General features: G+C 42.1%; 1 protein-coding gene across 1 annotated transcript in view; it reads right to left on the reverse strand.

The window, feature by feature from the left end:
* Nucleotides 1–20,733, reverse strand: part of ttll7 (tubulin tyrosine ligase-like family, member 7) — a 93,344-nt gene that overhangs the window by 14,048 nt on the left and 58,563 nt on the right. The window contains exons 14-17 of the mRNA XM_084067858.1: nt 12,738–12,999; nt 9,686–9,987; nt 4,289–4,423; nt 844–924 (exon numbers count right to left, since the gene is read on the reverse strand). Of these exons, the coding sequence (XP_083923984.1) occupies nt 844–924; nt 4,289–4,423; nt 9,686–9,987; nt 12,738–12,999 (780 nt within the window). The remainder of the gene's footprint in view (nt 1–843; nt 925–4,288; nt 4,424–9,685; nt 9,988–12,737; nt 13,000–20,733) is intronic.

A 20,733-nucleotide genomic window follows, 5' to 3' on the forward strand; every position in this document is an offset into this window, starting at 1 on the left:
TGACTCTGCATGGACTCTGGTGCACTTGCACATGGACTACTAGGATCAAATTAAATCAAACTTTATCTATAGGGCACATTTCCAACGACCAAGTTGAAATTACTAACAGACAAGAAAAGAAATTAAAACAGAGAAAAAGAAAGAAGCAAATACATTGAACATGACACAACAAGATAATGAAACAACATATAAATATATTCAGCATACAAAGGTATGCCGTGAGGGCCAGGGTTACACAGTCAAACTGACTTAAATTACTTTTAAGGATGTACATTGCTGAACTTTGACAGATGCCTGTTAAGGCTAATTGATGTACTGTATATTCAGTCATAGTGTTGATGATGTACTTTATTATGTACATTATATTCATCTAGATACTCACAGTCGACTGAACACATCCATTATTATTCAGTGTTGATAATGTGTAAATACTGTAAATCCATTCTTATGCTGTGTGTGTGTGTGTGTGTGTGTGTGTGTGTGTGTGTGTGTGTGTGTGTGTGTGTGTGTGTGTGTGTGTGTGTGTGTGTGTGTGTGTGTGTGTGTGTGTGTGTGTGTGTGTGTGTGTGTTTGTGATAATAATGATTTGCATTGTGTCAATGTTTGTTTTGGGGGGTTTATTTTTCTTGCCTGCATCTGTCTGATTGTTGCATGTGAATTTTATATTAAAAAAAGGGGCTCATTAGTTGTTAAATGAGGACAGATACACAAAGAATTAGCAGGAATGCTGCTAATTTTTAAGTCTGAACAGCTGCATCAAAACAACAAAACGGTATGTAATGATTACAATGTGTAAGTGCCTTGATGCTGATAATTTGAAGAGCGTTATTAACGAAAGCTCACCTTCCTTTGTTTGGTAGAGTCCAACTTCACCAGCCAATAGGAAGCCACCTTTGGTTTGTGGTATTTCCAGTTGTCGAGGATCTGTTGACAACCAAAGTGGGAACAAATAAATAAACAAATAAAATCTGCATATGCACATCATTTGCAATTGACCAAATAGGACTTGGTCGTGATTTCACCGGCCTGTATGCTTAAAAAAGCAAAAAAAAAACGACAAACTAGTGATAGATTACAAAACACCCTCAGAGCGTTTTCAAGAACCGTTGCAAACAAAAGAAATCAAAAAATACTGGCATCCCCAGCCATCCCGCCCTGCTTCAGTTCCTCCATGCTTCTGTCATTCTCTTTCTCTCTCCCTGTTCTTTTGCTTCCTTTTCCCTCCATTTAATTCCACTGCTCATTTTCCTGTGGCTGACCGACGCAGCCGGCGGGTGTACCGTTACTACCCTATTCTGTCAGGGCGGCCGCCATGTTGCGTCATTCGATCACTGCCGGTGAAAAAGGAAAGAAGGGGGGAAAAAAGTAATGGACGAAATAGAAAATGAAATCAATGCGTATCGCCAGAGAGACAACGGAGGGGAAGCGAATATGCCTTTCTCACTTGAGGACCCGCCATCGTGAGAGCAGTTCTATTGACCTTCGCGGTGTACCTCATGCTAGACTATAGCTGCCTGTCACTCTGCTTGCGAGGGGTTACATCGGGGCATAATTTGACTGTTGTGTGGTTGGCTTTCTTCCCGTATTTTAAGACTGAATGGATTTTCTCAGAAAAAAAAACTCATTCTCTGGAGCTCGTTCTCAAAGCCTTTCACTCAGCCAGACATACAGTATACTTTCTTTCACACTTCTGTGTATAGTACTTTGGTCGAATTTGAATGCAGGCAGACCCGGGCAGGAAGTCTGATGGTGAAGTGGACAGGGGATCTTTGTTGTTCTTAAACTAGAAACCCAAGGTGTTGAGGGTTTGCTTTTGCGAAAAATGAAAGTCCTGTGGGCCGTTCTTGGAATGTTTTGAAAACTGTGGAGGGCTTTTCCATGCACTGGCTCCCAGTGCCGATACCAGTGTGTTACCTAACGGCTGTCTTACTGTTGCTTTGTTGACTTAGGCTGCAACTTCCCGCTGGTGTGCACACTTTAAACTCTCAGCACGCTAGAACCCCAGCAAATGATGTTCCCCGTGGGAAGCTGTAAAGCAAACTGTAGGTGTTTGTTTATATGTGTGTGTGTGTGTGTGTGTGTGTGTGTGTGTGTGTGTGTGTGTGTGTGTGTGTGTGTGTGTGTGTGTGTGTGTGCGTGTGTGCGCACATGAAAGATATTCTTTCATCTTGATGTGAACCTTTGTTCTTTCAGAGATGGTGATGGTGTTGTGCGTGCTCCCGTCTCCCATCCGCTCATGCACAGGCAAATTCCCCACAATTAACCATGAACCCTAGTGTCCCTATTCTGAAGAGATTTGATTTTGAGAAAAAAAGAGAAAAAAACCTAGTATAGAGCCCTGGGGGACTGTATATATATGGTTTACTGTAAGTAAGTGGTAAAAGCATCACACTGACAGACAGGCAACTGCATGCTTTCTGGCCAATGACCTTAGAATACGCCATAGAGTGCAGCGTGAAAATTTAAGCGCACAATTACTCAAACACATCATTAACCCGATTAGCCTTCAACTTTAAATCGCAGCAAAAGGAGAAATGTGAGAGACGGTCTCCTCCGTGCTTGGCGAGCACGCCTCATCTCCTGAGGCAAATAAGAAGCTTTACAGGTGCAGGTGCACGTCTGTGTTTCTCCACCATGCCCTCATTAGGGTACGTAAACAGTACAGGTGTGGCGGTAATTGTCTCTCACGACCCCAGTGCGGGTGTGCATGGTGTGTGCATGCCTGTGTGCGACACACGCGCGCACACACGCACACAAGAAAAGAAACTCCAGCTATGGAAAAAGGAGGCATTGATTAATACGACGGCGCGACAGGGAATAGCGGCGGACAGAGCACAGTTGTGAGCGGGGTCGTTTGAAAGACAATGGGAGCAGCGCCAGCACTGGACAGGCTATTGTGAAGAGAGGCGAGGAGGTCACTGTTAGTTAGGCTGCACAGTGACCGCACCTGGCTGCCGAGGGGACGTCTGGGGGATAGGACCGAGGCCAGCTCACACCTCCTGACATTTTGCACACAGCTACAGGGTAAAGCCTGATTCGTACTTCGTCACGCGACGGTGTCGTGCGCCCGACAATAGCCAACCTTCAAACTCACAACGTGTCGCAGATCGCGATGCGTTGTGAACTTGTAGGTCTGCTATTCTCTGCCGTTCTCGATGCGCGACACCATCGCACTGCAGAGCATAAAGTAGGCTTACTGTAACACAGTATACTGACCACTTTGATTTGTTTCTTTGTTCCTTTCTTCCTTCGGTTCTGCCTTGAGTTTTTTCTTTCTTTCTTTCTTCTGCTAAACCTTTTTCCATTTCCCATCCTGAGTTTGGTTTGCTTTCTATTTCTTGTGTAGAAAATGGGCGCACGGTCAGTACATGGCACAATATGGACCACATACAAAACACTTACCATGGCCACAGAGAATACGCAATTCTAATTGTCTGGAGGGTGTGCATTATTTTCAGATACCCGCCTCGACTCGATTCAAAATGAATATGCATAATACAAAGGATTTTATTAACAGATTTTTTTTTTTAGGCTAACATTAGCTACAATACAGTATATCCTTGAAACCAACATGGATTCTAATAGAACTTTTAACCTTTTGAGGGAAAATAAAATGTTTGTGCACAAGAGGTGACTATTGTCAGCTGACTGAATCAGCTGTCTCAAGGTCGTTACTACGGTTACAACGGCAACTTTCTACTGAAAGAGTACAGTGCCCCAAAATTCGAAAAAAAATTTGTAATTATTGGTAAGTGGCCTTGGTTCGATAAGCAGAACGATCAACTCAGAGCAGTTATCAACCTATAATACAGTCTGCCGTGTCGAGGCAAACCGCAGGTAATTATCCTCCACGTCATGCATTATTTTTCGATAACTGCACGGCTCATCATTGATTATCCCTTGTCACACACATTTGAAATGTGTATTTATGTCCACATAAACAGAAGTACAAGAATGCCTTGTACAAAGGACATAAACGCTGCCAGTGCAGTCAGACAATAGGAAAACAGCCAGTTACAAAGTGCATAGACAGCAGAACATTGTTACATACAATATATAGTGGACATAAATCATGGATAAATGAAACAACGCCTCCTCCAACTTCAGCGGCTTCCTATAATAGCTGATACTGAGCAGTACCTTGCAAACTGCTTGGCCCTCCACACACACACACACACACACACACACACACACACACACACACACACACACACACACACACACACACACACACACACACACACACACACACACACACACACACACACACACACTCAGAGTGCCCCACCTCATCCAGTACAGCTTCAGCCTCCTCCTCTGTCTTGCCGGGGAATCGGATCCTCATGGCAGAGAGAGCAGCCAGGCTCTGACGCACCAGTTCTGTTTCCTGTTCCTTACTCCTTAGGTTCAGCACCGGATCAGCCTGCTCACACACACACACACACACACACACACACACACACACACACACACACACACACACACACACACACACACACACACACACACAAACCCATTAAGACCTGAGACCGATTCTACAATTGTCTTCTAAATCCTTACGGTTTTCTGAAAAACTCTCAAACTTTTTCATGTCAAGGAACTCCAAAATTATATGTATTTGATCGCGGACCCCCATCTCAAAATATTTTCCGGGAACCCCCAGAAGCAAAGATTTGAGTTAAAAAGGTTCGCTTTAAAATATAGGGACTCGCTTGCACTGATCTACAAGCTGTCATGCGGTGCGCCCCGCCGCGGTCATGTATTTCGTCAGTTCCAGTTGCCTTTTATGGTCTTAAATGGGGCGTGGAGCAATGCCACGTCCACGTGAACGAGCTTCTGACTGTCTGAGTCAAAAATGAGGAAGACCGGCGATACACACATGAGAGATTTACACACCGGTTGGTGAATGGCACGTCCGTTTGTGCTTATCGAAAATACGCACCCCTTTTGTCACTTTATTTAGGCACTATTTACAACCAGCTAAGTGAATCAGGCCCATTGAGTTTTCCATTGTTTCTTCTCCACACCCCCACTAGGTCTCCTCATCCAATCTCAATGGGTGTAAATTGCTTAGTGAATCTGGCCCATTCTGTTTCAAAACTCCAACAGATGCCAGGCAGACTGACATCCTCTGCAATATCAAGCTAGGTACATTATATAGTCTGTCAATATGATATACTCTCTGTGGTATTGCTTTTGTCTAAAGAAATTGCTTCCTTGTAACTGTTGAGGCAATAACCTTGATTACTGGAGGCAGGTTTCGAGAGAGACGCTGTTGTGTAGCCTGACTTGGAAAGTGACACTGTGATAGGTATTGTAATGTCATGCAGATTGAGACAACTTTTATTAACAACCTGCTTCAAATGAAACTCTGTTGAGAAGAAGTGTATTCGACAACAATCCACCAATTCAAAATGCCATACCTTTTCGAAGATAGACTGTCATCAATATTATAGAATATTCTAGTATTGTACTTACACAACACAAGAAGTAAAGGAATTTATGGTTACATTTTTACACAGTCAGAGTTACAAGAATAAGGGTATTTAATTTAAGGGTAAAAATAAATATATACATTCTCAAAGCAGTTAAATTAATACTGAGGATTTTACTGATACTGTTTTGTCTATTTGTCTATGCCAAAGGAATTGAGCCCGGTTGAGCCCAAACTAGTACTGTAAGAGGTGGTATTTCCCTCAGCATATGAGCAGCACAGCAGTAGATAGATACTGTATGAATTTACACATGTATTGAGGGAACAAAGATAGTAAATTGGACAGACTAATGCATACATATTTTGATATACTGTACAAGTGTGCCTGCATCCACGCTCACCTGCACTTTCTCTCTCTCTCTCCCTCACTCTCTCTGCCCTTCCTCCTCTCTCTCTCTCTCTTTCTCTCTCTCTCTCTCTCTCTCCCTCTCTCTCTCTCCCAAACACAGTGATAGAAGAACAAAGAAAATGAAGATGAATGCTTGTGAAACGCATGTCTGGGGCTCCTCTGTTTTTCACGTTGACTTTCGCCACTGCAATGGATGGCCCTCTGTCCCTGGAGATGCTGTCACTGAATCGCATACTGCCAGCGCATGCCACCATTGGCCTGGCACAGACGTACGTGTGTGTGTGTGTGTGTGTGTGTGTGTGTGTGTGTGTGTGTGTGTGTGTGTGTGTGTGTGTGTGTGTGTGTGTGTGTGTGTGTGTGTGTGTGTGTGTGTGTGTGTGTGTGTGTGTGTGTGTGTGTGTGTGTGTGTGTGTGTGTGTGTGTGTGTGTGTGTGTGTGTGTGTTGTATAACATAAGCGATTTGGTGGGCCCTTTAATCAAAGTACCTTACAGCACCATGAATATGATTCCCGCCCCAGTGGAAATCCAACACATAGGAATCCCTCAGTGGTATCGCCTGCTGCCGACAACCCCTTCAGCTGTACTGTATGTGAGTGTGCATATGCTATTCAATATCCAAATATATGTGTGTGCCACCTGTGAACATTATAAATCAAATGTACTGACTGTGTAAGAATAAGAAGAAATATGTCCTCTTTGCATCACACACACCGTGCAGAAAGCGTGCATGCACTACCACACACAATGTAGATTTTTAGAATATCCCAAGACTCAAATAACCAGAATAAGTAAAAAAGAAAAATGATAATAATGTGGTAGGCAACCTTAGGCACGGGTGCCAACATTGGCACAGGGGAGGGTGATCCCTGGCACACTGGCATAAAGTGTGAGAGAGAGGATCTTTAATGTTTTAATTTTAAAGTAAAATGTTTCAAAAGATGTAGTCAGTTAAATTAAGTCCCCTCGCATCTGTATCCAAATTCCATCCTGCACATAATTCTACATTCATTCAAACACTGACTCTGACCGGGAAGGGAGTCTGGAAGATAGGTGGGTTGTCTAATGATCATTACATATGATATGAAAGAAAAAAAATATGTTGGAAATATTTTATTTTGATGTGGCGCCATAATTAAACTTAATGTTGACATGGCACACTGAAGATTAAGAAAATAAAAACATTGCACTTCATGTCGAAAAGGTTGCGGAACCCTGATGTACAGTATGGCATCGGTTCTCAATGTGGGGTCTGGGGACCTCCAGGGGTCCTTGGGGTTCCAGGGTGTCCCCAGCTAAATGATTGATAGTTAGGAACCAAATGGACTCTTATGGGTCTTTAACACAGCGTACACTGTAGGCTACACTGTCAGAGTTAAATGAAACACTGGGGGTCCTTGAAATGAAAACGGTTGAGAATCATTGATGTACAGCATAGAATCAAATATGAACGGCCAAATGGTTGGAGAGAGTCATGCTGTTTTTCTAATTCCACACTCTGTTTTATGTACAGCATGTGCAAAACGAGAGCAGGCGTGTCACAGGCAGGGTGCTGTGTGATTCAACAATTTATATGGCTTCATTTAGAATCAGAATGATTTGTTAATCCTCAGTGGATGAGACTGTACTGTATAATTCATGTAAGGTTTTAATGTTTTAACCCAGTACAACCGGGAAAGCATCCGTGTAATTTTTCGATTTTTGCATTGGATATTAAAAAATAGCAGATGTACAAGCTTGTCCATCTGCTATTTTTGAACGTTTTTTTTATTTATCTTGGGAAGCGTGAGGACTACTGGTTTAGAAGGCATTTGTAGAATGGGCCTCATGTCTTAATGGGTTAATACATTATTTTTTTAAAGCTTGTGTGTGTGTGTGTGTGTGTGTGTGTGTGTGTGTGTGTGTGTGTGTGTGTGTGTGTGTGTGTGTGTGTGTGTGTGTGTGTGTGTGTGTGTGTGTGTGTGTGTGTGTGTGTGTGTGTGTGTGTGTGTGTGTGTGTTTGTGTGTGCTTGCTATAAAGACACAAGCACATTCTTACGCTTGCTTGCTTTTGTAAGTACACAATATTCCACTCAATTCTATTCAGCGGGTTAGAGAGTATGCGGTTCCATCACATTCCGCTCTGCCCAAAGGATCCTTCATCCTCCTCCACACACACACACACAGCATGCCAGTGGATGAAGGGGAGCAGAGGAGGCAAGCGTAAAGCAACAGATGGCAACATAATAAAGGACCATTGTAGAGGGCTACAGTAGACCTATAGAGTCCTTACGGACCTTCTCAGAGGCTTTCCAATGCCCACATGACACTGACTGTACATCCCAAGAGAGGGGAACAAATCCAGAGTCTTGAAGGACGTACTGTACTATACTGTAGGCAGCGTGCATAATATGTGAGTGTCAGACCAATGCGTTATATGCTATGAGGCATTGGTTCTCAACCAGTGGTCCGGGGATCACCAGTGGTCCTTGAGGGGGTTCCAGGAGGTCCCCAGCTAAATGATGGAGAGTTGGTAACCAAATGGACCCTTATTAGATCTTTAACTCTTGAGAGTGTACAAATGAAACCAAATGGACCCTTACGGGTCCATTTGGTTTCATTTTACTCTCTCAAGAGTTAAATTATTGTTAAACATCTGCATTACTTAATTAAAGAATTGTTATTTTGATCAACGTTTGCCTGTTATCTCTCCTATTGGAAATTGTGGACAAAGTCTTATCCAACGATGACAAAATATTTTTTGTCATCGTTTTGGGTCTGAGAGTCTAATTCTCATCAAATGGTGGTTCCCTAGCTCAAATGCCCAATAAATAATGGACCTTGATATGAAAAAGGTTGAAAACCACCAGCCAAGCTATCCAGAAGTGTGTGTGTGTGTGTGTGTGTGTGTGTGTGTGTGTGTGCGGGTGTGCTTCTGGGGGTGCCTGGAACAAAATATTTTACAAATGTTCGCTTTAAAAAATATATATTCAAAGATTTGCACAAAAAAACAAATGGCAACTTGTATACCTGCTATTTTTGAATAGCCAAAGAAATCTAAAATGACAGACATGCGTTCCCGGATTGAATGGGTTACATTTTATTCATAAATGGCTGACGTCATACACTGACCACAAGACGTCTTATTCACATGAAGCAGTGCCGTTACTGGACCCTGTCTTGTTTTAGTTTGCTCAGAGCGGGCAGGCGGGGCAGGTTTTGCCACGTACACTGTAAATGTATCTACAGATAATTTATCTTCAAGCTATGAGCTTGCAGATCTGCTATTTTTGAATGACAGAGATGCGTTCCCGGATTGAATAGTTGGATGGATTGAATACTAATACACTAGTAATGAGGGGCAGCAAATTGAAGGTGATTTGAAACGGTCTGATTGGTTGTTCTCCTCCGATGCCCCGCCTCACAGTGAAATGTACTGTGGAGGACAAAACAAGGACAACAAAACAACATATATATATTTTTTCCAAACACTGTCTGACCCTGGTGTGTGTGACAGCCGTGGTTGTCCCCCTCAAAGGCTTGAGGGGGTCCTCAGGAAAAATGTGTTAAAACAGCATAAAAATCAGTTTAACCATTTAAACCTATATACATTGGCTATTTGAAAATATCCGATCTACATCTCTTGTAGATCTGCTATTTTCACGAGATCTTGGAAAAATGTGGAATATTTTTTTAAAACACAAACCTTATATGGGGGTCCCTGGCACAAAATTGTTTCTGATGGGGGTCCACAGCCAAATACATATTCAATTCTAGGTCCTTGACATGAAAAAAGTTTGAGAACCCCTGTGTTACAGTATGTGTAGATAACGTACATGTTTGTATACACTGTACGGTGTACTCACCATGTTAGAGTGAATGGTCCCCAGGCTGTTGCTGTGCGGTACGCGGTGGGCGGAGCCGCTGCGACTCAGCGAATGGGAGCGAAGCGTGGCAGAGCTGGGCCTGACGAGGGGCGTGGCGAGGGGAACGGCGGGGGCGGGAGGCCTGGCGGATGACGCCCTCGCCGCATCACCGGGCGACGAAAGGGAAGCGATGGAGCGAGGACAGGAGATTGAGCGTCTGATTGGTCCGGAGAGGGTGGGGGACGCGGAGGGGGTGGGGTAGGGTTTGAGAGACTTGATTGGTGGTTTCCAGTGCACACGACCTGTATGGGGGGGGGGGGGGGGGGGAGAGAGAGAGAGAGAGAGAGAGAGAGAGAGAGAGAGAGAGAGAGAGAGAGAGAGAAGACGTTGGAGGGAGATATGGTAGGAATGACTGAAGGAATTTAAGTGGTGTCCTATTTAACCTCAGCCAATGAGAAGCCTTCCCCTTTTTTGTGTTTGATCTATTTTCTCACTCTCTCTCTCTCTCTCTCTCTCTCTCTCTCTCTCTCTCTCTCTCTCTGTGTCAATCATCGCCCTTTACTCCGTCTTTCTAGTCCTCCATCACACATCCCCATCCAGCTAGCTCTCTCTATCTCACCGATCTCCTTCTCTATATTTATTTCCCCACACTATCTCTATGTCAATCTCCCTTTCTCCTGACCCCCACCCCCCCCTCCATTAGTCTGCAGGCAGCTTTGGGAAAGAAATGCAGCATTAGAACGGTGTGTGTGAGTACTACTATAGTGTGTGTGTGTGTGTGTGTGTGTGTGTGTGTGTGTGTGTGTGTGTGTGTGTGTGTGTGTGTGCGTGTGCGTGTGCGTGTGTGTGTCATTAATGACCGCAATATGCTTTTCAGTAGTCGGTCCCGGCTGCTCGCTTTTTGGGACGGATTAAAGAGCACGGCACTTCAGCCGCAACACACACAGCATGTCTGTAATAGTGTGAGAGCACTAACTTGAATACACAAGTGTGCCCTTGGTTCTTTGCCGACTGTGCCCTTGTGCTTGTGTGTGTGTGTGTGTGTGCGTGTGTGTGCGTGCGTGCGTGCGGCTGACCTGGCATCAAACCTTCCAAGAGTCGTCTGTTGCCAAATGGACCGCATTATAGGGTTTACTTCTAGCCTCCCTCTGGTAGCTCAGTATAGATAAGGCCCAAGCATAACACACATATGCACCACACGTAAACCCTCTTCAAAACGGCTTCCTAATCACAGCTTTGACTTTGTCACACACTTTCGGATGAATGGAAAAATGAGTCTCCTGCAAAGGTCCTCATAGTAGCAAGAAGAAGCCTCTCTGTAGTACTAACCAGAGAACAAATTCTTTTTCACTTTCTGAGGCGCGATGGTACAATGGTGCCCCCCCCCCCCCCCCCCCGCCCCCTCTCTCTATCTCTGAAGAGAGATGAAGGGATGTTGTTGTGATTCTTGTGAGCACTGCAGCATGTTTTCTTTGAGTATACAAGAAAGATAATTTCAGGTTCATTCACTTGAGATGAGATCTCATTCTTTGGGGGTGCCATTCTTTGGGGTATGGCTGTAACTGTTGTAAACAATGGGTGTGCTTTGATGATGCCCGCCTGACGCTTGCAGTGTGTCAGGGGCGGGGCCTTAAGACGGTTGAGGATTATCCAGTTAGCTGTCTTGGCGCCTATTGAGCTTAAGCTAATTCCTCGTGGTCGTCCGTCTTGGTGAGGTATACGGAATACTGATCATTGTACACCACACCGCCTTTAAAACACTCGAAAATCACCAGTATTTTGGAGACAGGGAACTGGATGATGGAATTAATTCCATCCATTGGCGAGCTTCTCTCGATGCCAAGTATTTTAGCCTGGCATCTCTGGCATGTTCCAGATTTAAGCCCTCAGAATCAGTCAGGGTTTTCTCCTTTACGGGGCCCCTGATTGCACTCCTCTGCAACATGAGAACCACACCATGCCACCAGTTTAGTGTATAATCATCATCATCATCATCATCATCATCATCACCACTGTAGACTGTAATTACTTGCCATCAGGCCCTGTTTTATCTTGTTAACTATAAAAACAAATATCCATGGGGTGATCAACAACATCTGTAATTCAGGCCTAACCCACAGCACCACACCACATGCATGTGTGTGTGCTTGTGCCAGTAGGCAGGTGCAGATGGAAATTGACTTGAAACTATAGTATATTCTAAAAAGTAAAAAAGAGTGTGTGCATAATATACTGTATGCATGTTGCATACCATCGTTTTAAGTTTGGGAATGTGGAATGCGTGGGAGGCACGTGGCGGTGCTCAGGTGCATGCCACCACGTGCTCGCTGCATTCTGGGATCATATTCAGTCTCCTAACTGTAATGTTCTCTGACTGACTGCTTTTCTATCTACTGTCACTGCTGTTGTGCTCTCATGTACTGAAAACTACAACTATCCTTCATTCCATCTATCTGTGTATCTGTCTGTCAAAAATGTTGTCAATATTACCCAGTTCTAAATCAAATCAGTTATCAATGTAATCTGTAATATCTGGTCTGGATAGTAAAGGAGAGAGTGAAATTACAGTATGTAATGTAATATACTGTCTATTATGCCACCACATGCTCACTGTGAACAACTTGCTGTAGAAGGAACTCAGAATGTCAAACATGGGCTGCTACGTTATTAAAATGCAATTTCTTATTATCTTTGTGACTAAAGACTAAGGACTAAAGACTAAAGAAAGGCAGTAGTGATTGATGAGAATATCTGTTTATTTTAACAGTTTAAAAAAAACGTATGTTGCTATAATGGTTCTCAAACGTTTTCATGATTCTTCAAGATTTTCTAACCTTTTCACGATTTTTCAAGTGAGCTTGTATGAGCTTGTAGATCTGCTATTTTTGAATAGCCCAAAGAAATCTTAAAATGACACAGATGCGTTCCCGGATCTGATGGGTTAAGTAGTCAGACGGGTGGGCCACACACGCTTTCAAGATTTTCAAGTGGGCCGCCGATCCAGAAAAGGTTGTGAACCACTGCTGATATAATACAAGTAGTGTCTCTGTACCTGAGCGCTCGGCCGAGCTCTTCTCCTTGTCGTCACTCAGGTCGTAGGACACTCTCTTCTCCCTCTTCTCTGCTCCTCCACCACCACCCATCCCTCCTCCCTCTCTTCCTCTCTCCTCCGCCTCCTCCTCCTCCTCCTCTTCCTCCTGTTCGTTGGACGAGCTGCAGGAGTCGTCGGCGCTACTCCCGCCGGTGAAGTCACCGAGGTAGTCTGGTCTCTGTCTCCTGGGTGTCTGTCCACTCTCTGGCATGGAGGACAGGGGCTGGCACGGACATATAGACGTGTTATATAGACGTTAGATATGAGGTGAGGAGACACTCAACCACATGCACCAGCATCAAGTAGTACAAGAGTAATCAAGAGTAAAGTTTATTTTAAAGAGGTATTTTCTTTACTTTAGTGGAGTATTTCCTATTTTCAATACTTTTACTTACTCCACTACATCTCTGAGGCAAATATTGTACTTTTACTCCACTACAATTATTTGGAAACTTCAGTTGCTAATTACTTTAGTTACTTTGAACATTTTGATTATTATTACAAAAGCACAAGCAGACCTATATACACTTTTGAGCTTGTAGATCTGCTATTTTCAAAGGATTTTGGTAGCACTTTACAATAATGACCCGTTATAAAGCATTTATAAACGTTTATAAGTAGTTTGTAGACTATTAACAAATCATTAACAACCTGTTTGTTGACATTTGTAAATGATTACTATAACCTTTATAACTACAGTTACAAATCATTTGTAAAGTATTAGTAAGTAGTGAACTATTCATGAATAAGCCATTTATATGCATCTGTAAAAGATTATTAAATCATTTGTAACGACCCATTCTAAAGCATTTATAAACGTTTATAAGCAGTTTGTAAACTATTAACAAATCATTAACAACCGGTTTATTGACATTCGTAAATGATTACTAAAACCTTTATAACTACGGTTACAAATCATCTATAAAGGTATTAGTAACTATTCATGAATAAGCCATGTATAATACATCTGTAAATGATTATTAAATCATTTGTAACTGATGTTACATAATATATACAAGCTATTGGTAGCTTGTTCATGTTTAACATATACTTTGTTAAACATTCCTAAAGTATCTATAAATCCTTAGTACATGTTATTATGTGCCCTATAGTAAAGTGAAGACAGTTCATCATTTACAACTGTCTGTTAATGTGTTTGTTCATGTTTAACATGCTTTGTAAAACATTCCTAAAATATCTATAAATCCTTTGTACATGTTATTATGTGCCCTACAGTAAAGTGAAGACAGTTCATCATTTATGACTGTCTGTTAATGTGGACTTTCTCCTTACCTGTTGCAAACTACCTGGCTTTCATGAATGCAGACACCAAACAATTACTAGAATTATCATTCATGTTAAGCAAATGATGCGTAAGACATTCGTAAAGAGTATGTAAACCATTTGCAGACGTTATCATGAGCCTGAGCCTAGTTGCTTCTTTTGGGCTTGTTTTCATAGACCTGTCCGCTTGTTTCTTTTGCAAAATCTGGCAACACACTGATTACCTGCATTACACCTGCAGTAGCCTACTAGGGAGGAAGTGAACAGTGATGCAGTTGCAGACTGGACAGAAATATGTCTAATTCATGTTTTATGTGTTTTAACTGTCTTGTTGCAGGTGATCGAGGTAACATAAAATGGCTAATCTAACACACATGAAGTAGCATTATGACAAGGGGGTATTTTGATGGTGGCTGTTTGTATCCACAATGTTTGTTTTGATGTGTAGGCTAGTAATGTCCTCCATGCTTAGCAGTTTAGCTTAGCAGCTAAAGCTAACTTGCACTGGGAGGTGGTGACTGCAGAGGCTCCAAGCTGCTACTCTGTGATTCTGTTGTGATTAATTTCTTTGTTTAAATGTCAGTGTGTGTGCTGTGGCCAAGAGTTGCTACATTTTATATCTTAATAAATTGTTGTATACTTGTATACTATATAACGTTACTTTTGCCACGAGCCAGAGAGGAAGGGGTGGAGCTAGAGAGAGGAAGGGGCGGAGCTAGAGGGGGAAAGGGCGGAGCCAGAGAGGAAGGGGCAGAGCTAGAGAGAGGAAGGGGTGGAGCTAGAGGGGAAGGGGCAGTGCTAGAGAGACACTATAATATAGACACTGACACTATATATAATATAGACACTATATTATAGTGACACTAACACTATAATATAGAGACACTATAATATAGTGACACTAAAGGTTGTTACACACCGGGGCGATTTTTTCGTGCGAATAATGCGGGTTTTTTAAAAACCTTATAAAGTCAATGGCTCCGTACATGGAGCGAAAAAGCGAAAAAGCGAAGCGAAAAAGCGTCTTTTAATTATTCGGAACGAGTCCGAATTTTGCGTGTATTCGCTATTTTCGCCGGTGTCGCCCGGTGTGTAAGGACCTTAACACTATAATATTGACACACTAACACTATAATCTATAATATAGACACTATTAGTAAGTATATTAGTTAGTTATATATTAGTATTAGTAAGTATATTAGTTATGCGATAGTAGTTAGTTATATATTAGTATTAGTATGTATATTAGTTAGTTATATATTAGTATTAGTAAGTATATTAGTTAGTTATATATTAGTAAGTATATTAGTTAGTTATATATTAGTATTAGTAAGTATATTAGTTAGTTATATATTAGTAAGTATGTTAGTTAGTTATATATTAGTAAGTATATAGAAAAACAAGTTAAAACCGTTTCGGTGAAATAAATTTTACCGAAACGAAAATTACCAATCGACTCTAAATTGCCTGAAACGTACTCCTAACAGTTTTTTGGGGGGACGATTTTGGCCTCCACACTTAGTGATTTTTTCGGATTTAACTTTCGTTTCTGTAAAATAAATTTTACCGAAACGAAAATAACCAATCAACTCTAAATTGCCTGAAACGTACTCCTAACAGGTTTTTGGAGGGAGTATTTTGGCCTCCACACTTAGTGATTTTTTCGGATTTAACTTTCGTTTCGGTAGTGACAAACTTTCGTTTCGGTAGTGACACAATGGTGAAAAAATAAATTTACTAAGTCCAGAGCTCGATGAATGTTAGGGACCAAAAAAAGTCACTACAAAGTACTACCAATCAACTCTAAATTGCCTGAAACGTACTCCTAACAGGTTTTTGGGGGGACGATTTTGGCCTCCACACTTAGTGATTTTTTCGGATTTAACTTTCGTTTCGGTGGTGACCAACTTTCGTTTCGGTAGTTTGATTACAAAATGTAAGTTGTGTAAAAAATAATCGGACTATACTAAGTTGTTATTTGTTTGTTTAAGTCAGGCTATACTCTACTCAGAGTCATAAGTTTACAAAATGTACTAAAGTACAGTGAACGTCTGTGCGGTTTGTCTTCATCACTGAAAATAACGTACATGTAAACTGATATAAAACTGCTGTCATGTGCAGTTGGGGTGAAGAAACACAACCATTTCACTCCTAATAATACCTATTTGATATGACATCCTGACTTGCTGCTATAGCTGAGGCTTGAACCTGTTACCTGCGGCTCACTAGTCAGTGACTCTATCCATTCACCTACAGCTGTTTCCTTGGAATCTGTGGTTCTGAAACGTTTTGTTGTCAACCCCCCAAATTGACATGTATTTTGGCAGTGGACCCCAATGTGAAAAGATGTAGTGTCAGGGCCCCCCATGAAAAAGATTTATATTTATGCTGTAACACATTTTTTTTAAGTTATTTGTCTTGTTTGTTGTTCAAGTCAAAGCACCAGGAAGGCTGTACTTGTCAGCCATCTGTTAGCTCAATGGGTTGAGACACAGTATTCATGATCCAGAGGCCATGAGTTCAAATCCCATTGATGTCATTCCTATGATTCTTTCCTTTGCAGACTGGCTTCCAGAAGATCAACTGAAAACTACCAGGAAGGCTATATTTGTCATCCAACTGTTAGCTCAATGGGTTGAGACGCAGTATACATGATCCAGAGGGCATGAGTTCAAATCCCATTGATGTCTTTCCTATGATTCTTTCCTTTGCAGACTGGCTTCCAGAAGATCAACTGAAAACTACCAGGAAGGCTGTACTTGTCAGCCATCTGTTAGCTCAATGGGTTGAGACGCAGTATTCATGATCCAGAGGCCATGAGTTCAAATCCCATTGATGTCTTTCCTTTGCAGACTGGCTTCCAGAAGATCAAGTGAAAACTACCAGGAAGGCTATATTTGTCATCCAACTGTTAGCTCAATGGGTTGAGACGCAGTATACATGATCCAGAGGCCATGAGTTCAAATCCCATTGATGTCTTTCCTATGATTCTTTCCTTTGCAGACTGGCTTCCAGAAGATCAACTGAAAACTACCAGGAAGGCTGTACTTGTCAGCCATCTGTTAGCTCAATGGGTTGAGACGCAGTATTCATGATCCAGAGGCCATGAGTTCAAATCCCATTGATGTCTTTCCTAAGATTCTTTCCTTTGCAGACTGGCTTCCAGAAGATCAACTGAAAACTACCAGGAAGGCTATATTTGTCATCCAACTGTTAGCTCAATGGGTTGAGACGCAGTATACATGATCCGGAGGCCATGAGTTCAAATCCCATTGATGTCTTTCCTATGATTCTTTCCTTTGCAGACTGGCTTCCAGAAGATCAACTGAAATCTACCAGGAAGGCTGTACTTGTCAGCCATCTGTTAGCTCAATGGGTTGAGACGCAGTATTCATGATCCAGAGGCCATGAGTTCAAATCCCATTGATGTCTTTCCTTTGCAGACTGGCTTCCAGAAGATCAACTGAAAACTACCAGGAAGGCTATATTTGTCATCCAACTGTTAGCTCAATGGGTTGAGACGCAGTATACATGATCCAGAGGCCATGAGTTCAAATCCCATTGATTTCTTTCCTTTGCAGACTGGCTTCCAGAAGATCAACTGATAACTACCAGGAAGGCTGTACTTGTCAGCCATCTGTTAGCTCAATGGGTTGAGACGCAGTATTCATGATCCAGAGGCCATGAGTTCAAATCCCATTGATGTCTTTCCTATGATTCTTTCCTTGAGTGGGTTCGATTCCCACTCCGAGTCATGTGTCCCCGGTAACTTGGGGCAACGGATAAATTGACTGATATTCTTCGTGATGCTTCCCTTTGCAGAATAACTTCTAGAAAAACAAGTTAAAACCACCAGGAAACCTGTAACTCACAGCCAACAGCATAGCTCAACTGGTAGAGCGTCTGTCCAATAACATGACTTGACTTGACTTGTTTCAGTTACTAAGGTGGTGACTGGATTTGAACCAGGACACTCCTACAAGTTATTCTACGGATATCAGTCAATTTATCCGCTTTCCCAATTTACCGGGGACTTGACGTTAGTGGGAATCGAACCCAGGACCGAGCGGTCCTGGGTTGTACTGGCTTTGAACCAGCACACTCCTACAAGTTATTCTACGGATATCAGTCAATTTATCCGTTGCCCCAAGTTACCTGGGACACTTGACTCGAGTGGGAATCGAACCCACTCAAGTCAAGTCAAGTCATGTTATTGGACAGACGCTCTACCAGTCGAGCTATGCTGTTGGCTGAGAGTTACAGGTTTCCTGGTGGTTTTAACTTGTTTTCTAGAAGTTAGTCTGCAAAGGGAAGCATCACTAAGGATATCAGTCAATTTATCCGTTGCCCCAAGATACCGGGGACACTTGACTCGAGTGGGAATCGAATCCACTCAAGTCAAGTCATTGGACAGACCCAAGCCCCAAGTTACCTGGGACACTTGACTCGAGTGGGAATCGAACCCACTCAAGTCAAGTCAAGTCATGTTATTGGACAGACGCTCTACCAGTCGAGCTATGCTGTTGGCTGAGAGTTACAGGTTTCCTGGTGGTTTTAACTTGTTTTCTAGAAGTTAGTCTGCAAAGGGAAGCATCACTAAGGATATCAGTCAATTTATCCGTTGCCCCAAGATACCGGGGACACTTGACTCGAGTGGGAATCGAATCCACTCAAGTCAAGTCATTGGACAGACGCTCTACCAGTTGAGCTAAGCTGTTGGCTGAGAGTTACAGGTTTCCTTGTGGTTTTAACTTGTTTTTCTAGAAGTTAGTCTGCAAAGGAAAGCATCACAGTAAAGACACCAGTGGGATTTGAACTCATGGCCTCTGGATCATGTATACTGCGTCTCAATCCATTGAGCTAACAGATGGCTGACAAGTACAGCCTTCCTGGTAGTTTTCAGTTGATCTTCTGGAAGCCAGTCTGCAAAGGAAAGAATCATAGGAAAGACATCAATGGGATTTGAACTCATGGCCTCTGGATCATGAATACTGCGTCTCAACCCATTGAGCTAACAGATGGCTGACAAGTACAGCCTTCCTGGTAGTTTTCAGTTGATCTTCTGGAAGCCAGTCTGCAAAGGAAAGAATCATAGGAAAGACATCAATGGGATTTGAACTCATGGCCTCTGGATCATGAATACTGCGTCTCAACCCATTGAGCTAACAGATGGCTGACAAGTACAGCCTTCCTGGTAGTTTTCAGTTGATCTTCTGGAAGCCAGTCTGCAAAGGAAAGAATCATAGGAAAGACATCAATGGGATTTGAACTCATGCCCTCTGGATCATGTATACTACGTCTCAACCCATTGAGCTAACAGTTAGATGACAAATATAGCCTTCCTGGTAGTTTTCACTTGATCTTCTGGAAGCCAGTCTGCAAAGGAAAGAATCATAGGAAAGACATCAATGGGATTTGAACTCATGGCCTCTGGATCATGAATACTGCGTCTCAACCCATTGAGCTAACAGATGGCTGACAAGTACAGCCTTCCTGGTGCTTTGACTTGAACAACAAACAAGACAAATAACTTTAAATAAATGTGTTACAGCATAAATATAAATCTTTTTCATGGGGGGCCCTGACACTACATCTTTTCACATTGGGGTCCACTGCCCAAATACATGTCAATTTGGGGGGTTGACAACAAAACGTTTCAGAACCACAGATTCCAAGGAAACAGCTGTAGGTGAATGGATAGAGTCACTGACTAGTGAGCCGCAGGTAACAGGTTCAAGCCTCAGCTACAGCAGCAAGTCAGGATGTCAAATCAAATAGGTATTATTAGGAGTGAAATGGTTGTGTTTCTTCACCCCAACTGCACATGACAGCAGTTTTATATCAGTTTACATGTACGTTATTTTCAGTGATGAAGACAAACCGCACAGACGTTCACTGTACTTTAGTACATTTTGTAAACTTATGACTCTGAGTAGAGTATAGCCTGACTTAAACAAACAAATAACAACTTAGTATAGTCAGATTATTTTTTACACAACTTACACTTTGTAATCAAACGTCCCCCCAAAAACCTGTTAGGAGTACGTTTCAGGCAATTTAGAGTTGATTGGTAGTACTTTGTAGTGACTTTTTTGGTCCCTAACATTCATCGAGCTCTGGACTTAGTAAATTTATTTTTTCACCATTGTGTCACTACCGAAACGAAAGTTAAATCCGAAAAAATCACTAAGTGTGGGGGCCAAAATCGTCCCCCCAAAAACCTGTTAGGAGTACGTTTCAGGCAATTTAGAGTTGATTGGTAGTACTTTGTAGTGACTTTTTTGGTCCCTAACATTCATCGAGCTCTGGACTTAATACATTTATTTTTTCACCATTGTGTCACTACCGAAACGAAAGTTTGTCACTACCGAAACGAAAGTTAAATCCGAAAAAATCACTAAGTGTGGAGGCCAAAATCGTCCCCCCAAAAAACTGTTAGGAGTACGTTTCAGGCAATTTAGAGTCGATTGGTAATTTTCGTTTCGGTAAAATTTATTTCACCCAAACGGTTTTAACTTGTTTTTCTATATACTTACTAATATATAACTAACTAACATACTTACTAATATATAACTAACTAATATACTTACTAATACTAATATATAACTAACTAATATACTTACTAATATATAACTAACTAATATACTTACAAATACTAATATATAACTAACTA

This window comes from Gymnoscopelus microlampas (genome assembly GCF_963454915.1).
Source record: "Gymnoscopelus microlampas genome assembly, chromosome: 9".
NCBI lineage: Eukaryota > Metazoa > Chordata > Actinopteri > Myctophiformes > Myctophidae > Gymnoscopelus > Gymnoscopelus microlampas.